The sequence below is a fragment of the Mustela nigripes genome, chromosome 13, assembly GCF_022355385.1.
Source record: "Mustela nigripes isolate SB6536 chromosome 13, MUSNIG.SB6536, whole genome shotgun sequence".
Classification (NCBI taxonomy): domain Eukaryota; kingdom Metazoa; phylum Chordata; class Mammalia; order Carnivora; family Mustelidae; genus Mustela; species Mustela nigripes.
In genome coordinates, this window is record NC_081569.1 from 33,142,732 (window position 1) to 33,159,292 (window position 16,561).

General features: G+C 37.6%; 1 protein-coding gene across 2 annotated transcripts in view; it reads right to left on the bottom strand.

Annotated features, from left to right (window-relative positions):
* The window catches only part of UACA (uveal autoantigen with coiled-coil domains and ankyrin repeats), an 86,854-nt gene that overhangs the window by 25,959 nt on the left and 44,334 nt on the right, over positions 1-16,561 (bottom strand). For both annotated transcript variants that reach the window (XM_059371944.1, XM_059371945.1), the window contains exons 2-8: positions 15,594-15,727; positions 11,683-11,771; positions 8,029-8,093; positions 7,178-7,235; positions 3,547-3,617; positions 3,337-3,443; positions 304-485 (exon numbers count right to left, since the gene is read on the bottom strand). In XM_059371944.1, the coding sequence (XP_059227927.1) occupies positions 304-485; positions 3,337-3,443; positions 3,547-3,617; positions 7,178-7,235; positions 8,029-8,093; positions 11,683-11,771; positions 15,594-15,727 (706 nt within the window). The remainder of the gene's footprint in view (positions 1-303; positions 486-3,336; positions 3,444-3,546; positions 3,618-7,177; positions 7,236-8,028; positions 8,094-11,682; positions 11,772-15,593; positions 15,728-16,561) is intronic.

Consider the following 16,561-nt stretch of genomic DNA (forward strand, 5'->3'; position numbering starts at 1 on the left):
ATATATACGTATATATTTTTATATATATATTAATAAAACACACTTGATTGGGCTCTTTCTCCTCATTCCTTAACCTACTCCATAGTACAACAGGGTCTACTTGATAAACTAGCAAACATACACAACAGGCACTGCCTCAAAGTGACTAATGCAAATACACAAAGCCACAGCACAGAGGGAGAAAGACCAATGATGTGTAGCATTAAGGACTGCTTTGCTTCTTAAAACCTGCAGTTCCACGGTCTGAGTCTTTAAAAGCTGTTCTTTATTAAGCTAGACTTTTCTAGCTACTTTGCTACCTACCTTTGTTGGTATTTTCCGACGCAGTCTTCAATAAAGTTAGAATGTCCAGATTGTCCCCGATTCTTGCATAGTAAGAACAGTCATGGCCCAGGGCATCCAGCAGGCTGACATCAGCACCATTTTTAAGTAAGACTTCTACAGCATCTTTACAACCATACTCGCAGCCTAGCATGAGAGCAGTTCTAAGAGGGAAGACAGAAGCATAAAAGATGTTGAGAAAGACCCAAGAAAATACTCCAGAAATATTCCAGAGGCCCCTTCTTAAATAGATATTACTTTAAAAAGTCATAGTTGTTGGGCCACTGGGTGGCTCAGTGGGTTAAGCCTCTGCCTTTGGCTGGGGTCATAATCCCAGGGTCCTGGGATCAAGTCCCGCATCAGGCTCTCTGCTTGGCTGGGAGCCTGCTTCCTCCTCTCTCTCTACCTGCCTCTCTGCCTACTTGTGATCTCTCTGTCAAATAAATAAATATAATCTTAAAAAAAAAAGTAATAGTTGTTATACAGATTTTATTTCCTATTTTTATCTTAAAGTTTAACTTTATCATATTTATAAAACATTTGCTTTCTTAGTTTGTAGAGCTAAAAATCTGGCATCACTTATAGACACGTGTTACTTCTACTACCAAACTAACCTCCTTTACTCCAGTCCTTCTGTGTTCTACAAGTAAATTACCACAATATTCTCCCATCACTGATACTGTTACTCCATCTGCTCAAAACCTACAGCTATAAACCCAAACTATTCAAGTCCTTCATGAACAAACCTCATCATGTAAACCTCTTCAACCAATCCCTTCCACTCCAAAACAAGAATCAGATTCCAGTTCTGATTAATCTCCTTAAAAGAGCTTTCCTTCTCCTAACTGGAGACCTTCATATCTTCACACTTCATTTTAAAACCTGCCTCCTCCAGGGGCGCTTGGGTGGCTCAGAGTGTTAAAGCCTCTGCCTTCGGCTCAGGTCATGATCCTGGCGTCATGGGATCGAGCCCCGCATTGGGCTCTCGCCTTGGTGGGAGCCTGCTTCCTCTTCTCTCTCTCTGCCTGCCTCTCTGCCTACTTGTGATCTCTCTCTGTTGAATAAATAAATAAAATCTTTAAAAATAAATAAATAAATAAAACCTGCCTCCTCCATCAACCTTAACTATCCCCATTATCATGGACCACTGGTTTATTATGCCTTGGCAGGATCATCAGCACTGAAACACTTAACAAATAGCAATAACGCAATTAAACACTTGAGTCATCATGGAAATTTAGAAGGAACTTTGAAATTATTTTGTTCCATTCCTATTTTTATTGCTGGAAACCAAAAAATACCTCATGAAATGAAGTGACTTATCCTATACCTAATGCAGTCTTTGTGAATATTGGATTTCATAAGAAAATGGATCCTTGCTTTTATTCTATGCATATCCTATTTCTCTTTTATACTTCCCAATAGTTGCTGGAATACAATTTTATAAACACCGGGAACCACCAACAAAGTTTTTTTTATTAGAGAAAAAAATGTTATAAGTAAGACCAGGAAAAAAATACAGAGTTTTAATTTATTTTTCATTTCTTCTTATATTTAAGATTTTGAATTTGAGAGAAAAGGAGCATGAGTTGGAAGGTGGGGGAATGGACAGTGGGAGAGGGAAAAAGAGTCTTAAACAGATTCCATGCTGAGTACAGAGCCAGATACAGTATTCGATCTCATGACACTGAGATTATAACCTGAGTTGAAACCAAGAGTCAGATATTCAACCGACTGGGCCACCCAGGAATTCCAAATTTTAAATTTATTTTTAAAGTTATCTGTTACCTAGCCTATTTAATACACGTTGTCCTACCTCATCATGTATGTGTGTATGTGTGTGTGTGTATGTGTGTGTGTGTGTGCGCGCGCGCGTGCCATTCCAAAGTGCTTGAGAAAATATAGGATCTTTAAAAAAAATGAGGAATTATACATGGAACAACCAGATCATCCCTCTCTGATCCTAAACTTTATTTTTAAACCCAATTTTCTTAGTAATGGTTGAAACCAGATTATAGTATTTGCAAAAACAAAGTAATGTAACAAAGCCACTTCCTTAATAATCACATTAATGACTTAATTGCTTAAGAATTTCCTCCTTTGAGAGGTCTAAACAATAAAAACAAGTAGAGCTATAAAATCTGACATCTGAAGACTTTTATTATACCTATTTACTTCCAGTGAACTACAAAAAAAAAAGGATACATGTTTAGAAGAATAAAATTAAGTCAGAAGAAATCAACAGTTTTACTAGGAATCATTTACAAAATCCCAAAAATTTGTTATGAATTATTATAATGCTCCAACTTGGGGATAGGATGTATTTCAGATACATCACTGTTGGAAACACCAGGACCATGAACATGAAAATTGTAATAGCAGCACCACGATACACTGGACCTGGAGGAGGGAAGGAGAGAGTTACAGACAGAAAAGTATTAGTGCGCACCAACTAAAATGACATGAACACAGAAGTAACAAAAATGTAGGGAACCTCAGGGTGTGGCAATGAACTTGGCTCCAGAGAAGGAGACAGCACTATGCCTGGGCAGGGTAAGCAGAACCAACACATGGAGAAAGTCTATATGGAAAAACGGAAAAAACATCAAGCTCCAGGACACCCAAGAACATTTACTCCCAAAAGACTGACTAACAAAGAAGCAGACCATAGGTGTGATTTTTTATTGTTCTCCCTCATTATCTTATCTGAGCCCATTTTTCACTAAAGATTGCTTTAAAGCTTTAAAATAAATAACTGGGATATAATTCCTTTCTTCGGTTTTCTGACCTGAAGACAGGCTCTAATCACTGCTTGTATTCCACATTTACCCTATTTCCCTTTTCTTCCTTCATCAGACTCTGGGGAAAAACGAAAGGGAAAGAAAAAAAGAAGTGGGTGCTAATTCCAAGAAAAGAAAGATCCAAAGGGGGATGGAAAAGACAAGTCACAGCGGCAGAATTTCAGAGTCACTGTGAATCCAGCTGGTGTCTGTAGAGCTGTGATAAAAGAATTACCTGTTCTGTTTGTCTCTGGAATTAATCTCTGCTCCTCTATCTATCAGCAGTTGACATATTGTTGGCCTACACATCTGAGTAGCCAGAACCAGTGGTGTCCGCCCATCCTAAGCAACAAGAAAAATAAAACAAGGTTAAGACAACAAATCTCCTAAAACATAAAAGTTTGAATACACGAGTTGAAATGACAATAAACATACACGGACTCACCACATCTTTGGCATTCACGGAGGCCCCATGGTCACAAAGCAGCTGTATGCTGGAAGGACAGTCTGCCATGGCTTTGAGGAGCAAAGGAAAATGATAAATGGTGAACATCTGTTGGTAAGACACATGGTGCTTTACTACATCCATATAAGGCATAAGTTCTACAATTTCTAAGCTACCAAGCTTCACATCATCCACTTCTTAGTTTAGCATTTTAAGTACCTATTGTAGAAAATGGGTTAGACCAGATCATTTTATAAATGTACAATTTATTGGGACCAACGAATATTGTCACCTGTAAAGAAGACAATATACTTCTACCCTAAGTGTAAACATAGAAATAAAAATGAAATTTAAATTATCTACTTAGAATATTTTTTTTAAGATTTTTATTTATTTATTTGATAGACAGAGAGAGATCACAAGTAGGCAGAGAGGCAGGCAGAGAGAGAGGGGGAAGCAGGCTCCCGGCTGAGCAGAGAGCCCGATGTGGGGCTCGATCCCAGGACCCTGAGATCATGACCTGAGCCAAAGGCAGAGGTTTAAACCACTGAGCCACCCAGGCGCCCCTAGAATATATTCTTAAATGTGGCTACAACTGACTTGATCCTTGAAGGGTTAGCTCAATTTTTTTCTTTTTTTAATGAATCATATTCAGGTCTTTATAGAAGAGTCACAGTAAAAAAGGTTTGACTCATATAGTTCATAGATTTCAATGTCTGCCTTTGATGATGCAAAGCAGGGTCATTTTGCTGAAAATTATATTGTAAAACGACAATGCTTTTTTTCCAACCAACACTAGAGTTCATATTTGTATTAGGAAAAAGATTATTGTTAACATCATAAAATAGGATTGTGTTTCAACTCCCCACGAGTTTTTATTAAAAGTTTTTATATTATTATTAACAAATACTTCCTGTGAGTATTTATTATGAGTTGAGACTAGATTATTAGCCACAAAAGTACTGACGAAGTCAGCATTCTTGTGTGTGTGTGTGTGTGTGTGTGTGTGATATATTTCACAGTCTAAAACAAAATACACATAAGAAAATCAAGTAAATTTTCATTTCTGCTGTCTTTAATCCAACAAGTCTTTTACATAAAATATAGTTTTTTAAAAAAAGATAAACTGAAACTGAATACATTAATCCAGGAATTCTAAAACTAACAGCCATTCTGGCCCAATTGAAAATAAGAATGAAACAATGTAAAGCATAATAAATTCCAGAGCTACAATATATTGAACTAGTAAAGTCAGCATTAAAGGTGCTATGGTGGAGAGTGGCAGCCATTCACCCAAGCGTGGTCACCCTTTCTTCCATGGTAACGAACGTGGGGGTGGGGGGAACTGGGGGCTCACTTGGAGACCCAGTTCCCAGACTCCCTTGCATGCTTGCATGCAGGCATGACCATGTGCATTAAATCTCACCAGTGGAATGTGACAGGAGAGATGTGTGCTACCTTCTGACTCTAGGGCTTAAAAGAATGGTTTATACATTTCTCCATGATTTTTCCCCTTCCTGTGAGCAGGAAAACAGAAGTGCTTCAGCTTCAGCCTTAAAGATGAGCACAACACCCTAGCTTAAGGCAGAACGGAAAAATGGAAGGAATCTTGGTCCCTGAATGGCCACAGGGAGCAGAGGCACAAGCCCCTCTGAACACTGGGACTACGACAGGAAAGAAAGCAATCCTGTGGGGTTTGTTAAGCCAGTATTCTTTTATAATGTCTTTGTCACAGAAGCCTAGTCTTATCTCTAGCGGAGACAAAACTGCTATCAGGAGTTCGGTGCTGTTACAATAAATCTGTAAATCATACGGCACTGATTTAGTGGTTGGGAACTAAGTAGTGACTAAACATATTTCAGGCTAGAAATCTTGTGATTTTTCTCACACTATGGCAAAACATTTGAAAGAGCTATATCGTCCATCATTATTTAGGTGTACCATTTGACGATGAAGCCTTTCAAGGTGAAACCATAGAAAACAGCCAAAAATTTAGTGCACATTGGCAGTTGCTTACTTTCACCAAGGTCTGGTAAGAAAGAGACAGGTCAAGCAAGAATTAGCCAGTTTATGAACACATATATTTGGGACCTCAGAGATGTGGGGAAGCCAACTGCTTCTCTGTGTCAAACAGCAAGATATACCACTATTGTTGGTCACAACTTTTCTCCCACCAAGGAGAAAAAAAAAATTTAGTCTTGGAATAAATATCATGGTAAGGACATTATAATCCCATTCAAAAGTATTATTTCAGATGGCTGTGAGGCGGCAGCCATTAAACGAGGCAGAGTCATGACTCTACAAACAAGAACGAGAACTAAAGGATGGTTAAGAACTTCATGTCCAGGAAGTAACTTTGGAGATGGACAAATGGAAATAGCTGGCAACAAATAAACCAGAAAGCCGACCAAGGTTTTATGGGAACTGTACTACGCAAGGTCCCAGAAGGTCCTTGCTAACACTCATGATTGTTCCAGCCCTTAAGCTCCCTCTACAGAGGACATGCTTGTTTGCCATTCAATTTACCTGTGACCTTAGAGAATAATGGACAAGTAAGAACCTCCCAGAAGGCAGAGCTAGGGCCCATAGAGAACAAGGGATAAGGCATTTCTCCTCAAACACAAAAACCACACTGGGGGTCATTGTGAGGCCCAAACAACAATGCATATGAAAATACTTTGCAAATACCACCACTTTATACAAAACAAACAAACAAACAACAACAAAAAACACTTGTGTAAAAAATTAAACTATCACAAAAGCACGTAAAACATAAAAAGAAAAAAGCTGAAATAAATTAAGGTCCCGAAGTTTGAAGGAAATTTGCAGTCTATTCCATTTTTAATGAAGACCGCTTTTATTTACTTCAGATATTCCATAAACATGACAAAAGAGGGTAACTATTTTACTTTGGCTTTCCAGTAAACAGTAGGAATGTCAGACTAAGAAGAGTCAGGCCAGAGGTCAGACAGTGGTATAGTCCAAAAACACTTAATATCTAACTTTTGTCATTAAGACCACTGAAGAATAATGCAGATAAATTTAAATACACAAGTATGATCAATAAAATCTATGAAATTACGAATATAATTTTTTTTAAATACAGCACATAACAGTGATATGAAATTTAGCACCAAGGCCTAACCCAACAGCTACCACCACCATTAATTAAGAAATTATGACATGCCAGGCACTATTTATAATTTAATTATAAACCACTTACTGAGTAGTATTAACTTTATTTTGCAGATGAGAAAAATGATGTTCAGACATGTTAATTAGGTAAATGTAATTTTTAAGGAAAAAAAATCATCTTCCCATTTCTCCTACCACATCCCTCCCTCCCTCTCCCGCACCCAATCCCCACAATGACACAGTGCTTAGAACTTCCTTGAGAGCAGGATCATGTGTGTTTATCTCTGGACTTCTAGGATCTAGCAAACCAGCCTTGGCTGAATGAATCTTTTTAAGCTGTACAATCAAATAAATTTCATATTCATGTATACAAAAACTTTGTAATATTCTGTTTCTCCATGAATACAAATGTATGCATATTAAAACTTGGAAATGAATTTCAATGCCGAGCCGTTTTAACAAATACTGGCTATATCCCAGTAAAACCCTCACTTACCTGCATCGTGAAGAGCGGTTCTTCCCTGAAGATCTACGTGTTCAGTGGGACAATTGTACTGTTAAAACACAGAAACTTAGCTGGGAGAGTTTTAAAGTTAAACAACTAGACTCAGATGAACAGCTGTTATTTAATCTTAAAATATTCCATTTATCAAAAAACCTAAGGACTACTAGACAAGCCACTAAATATTTTGACATGAAACAAATCTAATAACATTATACTGTAAATTCAAGTTTTCCACCAAACCGGAAACCATATGGTACATTATAATAGCATGGGATGTAGAAACTGTTATTGTTTGGGGTTTTTTTCTCAACAAGAGTTAAAATTTGAACAACTGAATCAGGAAAAACAAATGAGTTCTGCTATGAAACTTAGTGGTAACAATGTTTCTAGAAATGGAGGACTGGACCCTTTAACTGAAAACTTTCTTCAGTCCACTAGTTCAAAGAATTCTGTGGCTGCCTGACTACAAGTTTAACTAGAGGTATTGATATCATATCATGTAGTCTAAGTGACTGATGTTTAGAGAGAAATATATAGCTCCTATTCCATATCACTTTATGTCATAGACCAGACAACAGAAAATTCCAGTCTCCTGCTAATGTCAACAGGAAGGTCAAGCCTTTGTTATTTATTTTTAATACAGTGAGTTATGCGATTCACTTCCCTCAGAGTTTTTGCTTTTTATTGTTCACATTCTTTCACAAATGATGGAAAAGAAATTATGTAAGCTAACAGTCAGAATTAACCTACTATTTTCTTTGATCTCAAATTCCAAAAACACACTGAAAACACATTATTAGCAGTCAAAATAGTAAAGACAAAGTATTAACCACTTTTACTACCTGTAGAAGTTTTTGTAGACACAATGCATGCCCGTATTTCGCAGCCAGGTGAAGAGCATTTCTTCCTATTAAAAAATAATAATAATTTAAGACATATGTGAACAGTTATTTTCTTCACAAGCAAATTTTCCATAGAAATGTGATTCATTTTTTCAAGACTAGTTGACAAGATACTTAATTTGTAAGCATGCTTTCACTCAGGTTGATATTGTAGTATGAGATAATGTAAACACCAAAACAATGAAGGTGGGAAGAAAAATTAAATCTACAAACCCATAAAGAGCAAGAACTTTGTCTTATTCACCACTCTATCTCCAATACCTAGAGCAGTGCCTGGGACAGAGTAAGTAATTAAAGTCAACCAGGAAAAATAGGAAGGAGAGAGAGGAAGAGGAGAAAAAGAGAATGGGAACTGGAGAGCAAGAAAGATACCTAGATTTCTCATAATATTTCTAAACAGTCAGTGTGGATGCTAAAATACAGGAAGTTAAGAGAGGTAAGTCAAAGAAACTAATTTTCAACTTAAATTCAAAGATCACTGTGTCTCTGAAAATCAGACAACTCATTCAAATATAATGTGTATTAAAATGTGCCATTTTAAAGGAAACAAATCATCAGAAAAGTTAACTGTGAACACTGAAAAAGGTAAAGTTGCAGGCAACATTCTACCTCCAAACATGGTTTCTCCTAATTGTATTTCTTCATGCATACATCTCATTGGATAGTGAGAGATAAAAGGGCCATTCCATCTTTCAATGTTTCATGCTCTTAACTTTCTTCTCACTTCTCAAACCTCTCAAAAAATGATCTGACTTCACTGACAGACCCTTTTGCTAGAAGAGAAGTCATTTGTATTCTGTTCATCCTAGGTGAAGGAATACACCGACTTCAACTTCCAACCTTCACTAGGTTTTATATGAGTTTTGATAAGTGGATTAAGTTTTCCTGGATCTGATCACTTCTGTGTACTGACCAACCAGGTTCTAGAACAAACAGCAGTGAGGCCAAGCCTTTTTTTTTTTTTTTTTTTTTTTTTTTTAAAGATTTTATTTCTTGGGGCGCCTGGGTGGCTCAGTAGGTTAAAGCCTCTGCCTTCGGCTCAGGTCATGATCCCAGGGTCCTGGGATTGAGACCCACGTCGGGCTCTCTGCTCTGTAGGGAGCCTGCTTCCTCCTCTCTCTCTCTCTCTGCCTGCCTCTCTGCCTACTTGTGATTTCTCTCTGTTAAATAAATAAAATCTTTAAAAAAAAAAAAGATTTTATTTCTTTATTTGACAGACAGAGACCACAAGTAGGCAGAGAGGCAGGCAGAGACAGAGGAGGAAGCAAGCTCCCCGCTGAGCAGAGAGCCCGATGCAGGGCTCCATCCCAGGACCCTGAGATCATGACCTGAGCTGAAGGCAGAGGCTTAACCCACTGAGCCACCCAGGTGCCCCGAGGCCAAGCCTTTTTAACCAAGTACAGGTATAACACATTCATCCATACCTAAACATTCTCTAGTTACAAATAAGTCAGACGTAATGATTTCATGTTTCAATTTGCTACTGACTGTGAAAAGTGATGAAGAAAACTACCATTTACATGCAAAGTAAGAGAGAGTATGGAGTAGGATGGTAGGAACAGTCCCTGGTGTTCAACACAATGGGTCACATAAAAACATCCGGTGGGGTATTTCCTTAGCCAAACCCAAATCCAGCCACTTGAGATAATGCAGTAAAAAAAAACGAATATCAAATCTAAAGTACAACACTATGAATTACACCCAAGGTGCCTATCAGGTAAGACCTGAGTCATAAATACCTCAAAACCAAAACCACGCTTACTTGAAATATGATTACTTTCAATATACTTTCATACTGTTAGCAAATGAAGGAGTTTAGATAAAATATATAAATTTTTTTATCAAATTATTATTGAATATCCACCTCTGGATTATAATAGACAATATTACAGCAAATAAGACAAGGTCCTTGTCCTCAGGAAAGGACAACACTAAAGACAAAAACAGTAAAACAAGGCAAATACAAATATAACTAAACAATAGCAAAAACAGAAGACAAAGACTTTAGGCACAGTATGTCAGGCTGCAGCATACAAAATGATGTCTGCTGTGCCTGGGAAAGCATTTAAGCTTGATCTGCACTGAAGGAGGGAGGGCAAAAGTTACTCGGCAAAAATATCCAGAGCAGAAAAAATACAGACAAAAAATAAGGTAGATACTTGTTTAAATTAGAATCAGAACAACAAATAAATAAAGTCTAAAGAGGTATATGGTTAGTCCAAAATTTCTATAAATATTCCTCTACATCAATGGAATGCTTTGGTAAGTAATTTACATATTCTTTTTTTTTTTAAGATTTTATTTATTTGTCAGAGAGAGAGCCCACAAGCAGGGGAAGCAGCAGGCAGAGGGAGAAGCAGCCTCCTTGCTGAGCAAGGAGCAGGTTGTGGGACTTGATCCCAAGACTCTGGGATCATGACCTGAGCTGAGAGTAGATGCTTAACCATCTGAGCCACCCAGTAGTCCCAGTAATTAACATATGCTTTTGTTCCTCCTTCAAAGGTGGCAGATAGTTTGGTCTTCAATACAAAACTTGATAGACCTTTAGGTAAAGATTCTCCTCACTGAGATCTCTCTTTTCCTCTGCCTCCCTTCCATTTCTAAACACAGTGCTGGTTTTATTGTAATGTGTTCATTATTTGTCTCTATACGGAATCTCAGGATAAAATATTAAAGTTGTTAAGGAAATTCTGGTTCTAGGTCACCGCCTATACTTGATTGAATAACAAAGCAGAACTGCAGAGAAAGAAGCTGTCAAGAGAACTGAGAATGGTTATCCTAAGAAAACCAACACAAGAACTGAAGAGGTCTATCTGGTGCTGTGCAGACAAACTTATACACTGTAAGATTTTAAAAGCCAGACATGGTACAACTAAGTTTAAGGAGAAGGCATAGTAAGAAAGAGACTTAAAACTGCCTACAAAAAAATAATTTTTTTACAAATAAGAGCTAACCAAACACAGAACAGATCTCCTTGTAAAAAGCATCCTGGGTGAGGACACAGACTCCGACTGCATTGCATCTACTGAAGGACCCCAGGCCAGTTACTAAATAGTTGACTCAGGGCCTCGCAGCCTCATTGCGATGGTATGGGGAGACAGGGAGTTAGTGTGTGTAAAGTGCTCGGCAGAGTGCCATGTGCCATGTCCGCTCTTCCTGCTATCATCGTTCTTGGTCGTGCCGTCGCTGTTGCAAAGCAATTAGGTTCCCATCATGAGAAATGTCCAACCAAATACCGAACAACATTATGACAGCAAGGATTCATAGAGTCAAGAGTATATTAGTACAAACTAAATGGCCCCTACAGGTTCTTCTAACTCTTGAGACTTTAGGATCCTATAATATTACGAAGACGAGCACTGGACCTCAGGTCTCCAAATACTCATCAGATCAGCAATCCTGTCTCAATTCCCTGTGCTTTACCTCTCCGAGACCAACAATGATACCTCAGAAGTGAACTTTTTCTAAACCATTTAAAAAAACAGAAAATTGAGGGTGTCTCTCTCTAAATCACAGTTCGGTCTGAAAAACGCTGGCAGTGGATAAGGCTTGTCCTCCTTTTCTGTTTAATAACTGACTATGGCAGCAACTGACCTGCAGTGTCGCTGGTGGCAATGTCAACTCCATGCATAAGGATGGCATTCAAACATTCAAGATTCCCCTTGGAGGCCACAACATGGAAGCTGAACAAAAAGAAAATATATGTTATGCCACAGAAACTATGAAACATCGACTTAAATGTTACAGAATGTCACCTTTTATTCAACACACACACACACACATATTTTAAAATCTACATAAAATATCTATGTATTTTCTACTAGAAAAAAGAAACCTATCCCTTATTGCTGAAAAATTAATTGTAACCCAAATTTACATAAGGAGTCAATACTCTCCAGAAATACCTCCTTATAACCAATGGAATGTTCCAATGTGCAACAGTCGTAATAAAAGAAAATTTATACAATAATACCACTAACTCTATAGCTTATTAGTACTCGGTAGTACAGGCATCAATGCTGGAATGCACTGAAAAACTTCTACCAGATCATTTTGCTTCGTTTCAAGTATACCGAAACTGCCACAACAAATGAAGTTAGAGCAGAACGCTAAGGCCAAACACAGATCAAACACTTATCCCTTCTCTTTAGAATTCACATGGAAAAGCCTTCAAAACAACAAACTAAGCTATACTTGGAAAGCCGTGGAGGAGCTGGTGTCCTCTTCCCCCAAAGTAGCCACAACTGCCACCTAATTCTTCCCCTTTGTTCATAGACCTGTATGAGTAGGTGAAGTTTTGCACACACAGCCATGACAAACTTCCTAATAAGGCAAGAAAAGCCTGCTTAAAAAACCGACTTTAAGCCATCAGGTATTCAAGATACAAGAGAAAATATCCCACTGTTTCTTTGATCATTTAATACTTTATTAATCAACAAACATTTACAGAAATATTTTGTGTGCCCTAAGAATGGACAGTGACCGACTGACTATACGCCACCAAATCCAAACTGTTAAGTAAGGACAGGAGAGGAGGGCTTGCCGACAAAGGATGCTGACCACAGGTCAAAATACAACTGACCCGTAACCAAGTACAATAACCACTATGAAGATGCCAGGAGATAAAGGATATACAAGTGCTCGGCAAGCGGCCTAGATACAGACAAACTCTGTATCACACTTTCAAGAGGGGTCTTCCCTAAACATCCTGTTTAAAATTTTTACATTTCCCCATTTCCTGAAACCATAGTATTCCAACTTTTCCAATCCCTGCCTTTACTATTCTATATCGAAACACATATTTTCAAAATGATATATAAATTCAAGATTTATTATCTTTATAAGTGTACCAGTCTCTTCCCACTCAACTCTACACTCAGTGAAAGCAGGGATTTTTGCCTGTTTTGCTTCCTACTATATTCCCAGACCAATCTACGTACCAGACAGATGATGGGCCCTCAAATATTTGAATATCTGAATGCTTAGAGACAAAATCTGGAGCTAGGTTGCAAATTCATTTCCAGATATTACAACACTTGGCCATGTATCTCTACTCGTATTATGACGGATGTAAATGCAAACCAGAGACCAAGCACTACTAAGTAAAATAAAGGAGGTTTGTGTATAGGTTGAATTAGAGAAACAGAGATGCTTCTAATAAAAGGAATAATTATGTTCATAGGAACCAAGAAAGTTCTTCTTAGAGTGGAATTAAATTGCTGTAAGGCTAAGGGTATTGATCTCTGTGACACCAAAGTATGGAATTACACTAATTATACTATGCCATACACTGTTAGAACCTTCTGAGAAATGGTAATATTCTTCAAGTAAAGGTTTCACAATCTTGGAGGGAACATTTTTTTGTTTGCTTGTTTCCCTTTCTTAGCTCCAAAAATTTGGAAGACATTTTTCTTCAAAATAAATCAACATTACGCTGATGTTGTCCTAAAGGGCAGAAATCACAACACATCTACAATACATTATTAATGCGGATGTGATATAAATAGCAGACTTCAGAAGGAAGATGTTATCGATCACTACAGTGTATGCAAAGAGCTGTAAAGGAAATCTGAAAAACTACTTTACAGAAATACTCGTTTTTAATTTAAAAAGTCAACTTTGTCTTTTTTTAAACTAGACGCATGTTACTGCTTCCATAATACGAAATCCAGGTAATGTGGACGATTTCTGACAACAATGAGAAGAGCCACGTAAACTTTAAGACATATGTTGGAAGGTATCAGTGAGCTAAGACAGTGAAAAACCACTAGGCCAGGACACGGGGAGGGAAAGAGGCCCTGAGAGGTAAGCTTGGTATCTGAAGCCATTTTTTGCCGAGGAACATTTGCTGATTCCAGAGAAAACAGCTGGGATGCCAAAGAGCACTTCTGACAGCCTGAGGGGATGGCGAGACAGGAATTGGTAACCGGCTTTCCAAGTGGCAGTGGGGATTCCTGGTGAATCTGCCCTGTTTTGCTTTGGCAATGGGCTATTCCCCAGGAGAGAGGTGAACAGGAAGAAAACAAATCCTTGCAGTGCTCTGGCCAGGCTTCAAATATTTCATTTTTGAAACTGGATCAAGGTCAAGAAGCACATATTACTTCTGTCTTAAATTTCAGAACTAAAACAAACCAAAAGTCATTTGAACTAAAAGAAAGTGTTTGTAACATGTCCCATACTTGACTAAATACAAAATGCTCTAATTAAGGAAGAATACAGTCTGTGTGTGAGTAGCAAAAGGAAAATATCTTATCCCATGAATCCTAAAAGAATTCTATTTCCTACAGTGAAAACCTCAGAGACTAATACTACTCATACGTCTTACAAACTGAAGTTCACAGTTCATCAAATTATTCCAGATTTTTATAACTCTGACCATTAATACAAATAATTTCACTCAAAACTGAATCTCAGATTGAAAAAATATGAACAGTAACCCAAGCAACTGTTCACTCAAAACATTCAAAGCATGGTTGGGCGGAACTGAAGAAATAAGGTTTCACTGACGATTTTCATCCCAAAGATTTCCTTCATCTTCTAACATCTTGACGTTTGGTAAAAAAAGAAACACAAAAAATAAAGTCACTTTTAGATATTAAAGTGTCACTGCTTATACTGTGAGCCTTACAGAAATAGCTCAAAGTTTAGCAAAAACAGGAGCAGGACTGAAGCAATGTTTCTGTGGCTATCAAATCAACTATTTGAAAAAATTGAAACAGTATTAAAAAATTTGAACTTTTCAAACTTTATTGGTATTAAAAGCTACTTGATTTTTATGTCATGCTTTGCTCTTTTTCCTATACTTGAATATTTAAGCATCCTAAGGTAGTGATCTACATTAAACATTAACTATCCACTTCCTAATATTCATTTCTATATTTAGTATCTGGTTTCCAGTTATAATATTCTAAATAAACTCGTGCAAGACTGAGAGGAACTTTAGGAAATGAGACTTTTAACCTCTAACTTTGGAAGGTTTCCCAGATAAGGTTTTAACCGCTGTAATCACAGAGGGCAGTAACAGAATGTACACCTCCCCTTTAACCCATCCTCAACAGGAAGGGAAGGGAAGAAGATGGGGAGGGGTGGGAGAAAAGCTAAACAGGGAAACAAGCCAGTAGTCCTTCTCGGTGACCCAAAAACCAAAGGATGAGATCACAACCTATGTTTCCCTAAGCCACTCTAGTTGTTCTGCCTCCCTTTCTGTTCTGAACATTCTCACTTAAAATAATGACCCAAATATAAAAACAGATTGGGAGTTCAGACTAAACAACTAGACCACTGGGTAATATTTTAGTATTCTCTCTAGATTGAAAATCTCTTAAACACTGAGAACAAATTATTAGTCCATAATGTTTGAAAGCGATGTTTGAAGGATTTTATAGCATGGGTTTTGATAAAGCCTTTTTAAGTTGATACCTTGACAGCCACAATTCACAAATTTCACTTGTGTCCCAAGGGTCTACCCAAATTCCCTTGAGGGAATTGTCATCAGTAATACTTACGCAGATCTGCCTTCCACATCTAGTTTGCCTGGATTGGTGCCCTTTTTAGCAAGGATTGAGGAAACTTTTTCTACATCTCCCCTCTCCGCCGCTTTCATCAATCGGTCATCATATTTGTTCCAATCTGCTGCATGCTACAAAAAGGAAAAACATATATAAACATGGCCTACTCTCTATACTATATTTAAGACTTTCTCAAGAAGGAAGGAAAAGAGAACGGAGAGCAGTACTGCATAAAACATCACTCAATCTCCACTGCATCCCACATTTCATGAGAAGAGCCTCTCCAAAGAACATGACCTTCAAGAAATATTTTAAGGTCTAATTTTGAGAAAAAGCACGTTTCTCATGTTCTCTGTTTTCTTTGCCTTCAGAAAAAAGAAATTAGTAATTGTTGAACACCAATCTGTGCCAGGCGGGAATCAACCAAATGACCCCAGTGAACTAAAATCATCATCCCCATTTAACAGATGGGAAAAGTCAAGACTCCAGGGATGTTAAAAGACCTCAGCAGCCAAACCCAACCAAGACTTCTCATGATTTCCAAAATCAGTGTGCTTTCCGGTGATTTCCAAAATCAGTTCTCCTAGTCTCTACCTCCTGCTTTCATATTTGGCTCTGGTCACCCATCTTCCAAGACCTTAGATGCAATGGAATTCTGTACACATTTTAAGACATCCACAGACTCACACAGCCTGCTTAAAAAGTACTGTTGGAAATATATTTATGGAGGCAAATTAGACACTTACCTACATTCACATATACTCTGTCTCTGTCTCAACAGAGGAAGCAATTCATTAATCTTATACACTAGGATAAAAAGAAACCTCTACATAGAAAAAACAAAGACTCTAAAGTATTAACTATTTTAAAATCCCTAAGACAATAGGATTTCAGGTGACTTTCATTTTCTTCCTTCTTTTTTACTTTCAACATATATTGTTTTTGTTTAAAAAAGATTTTTGGTT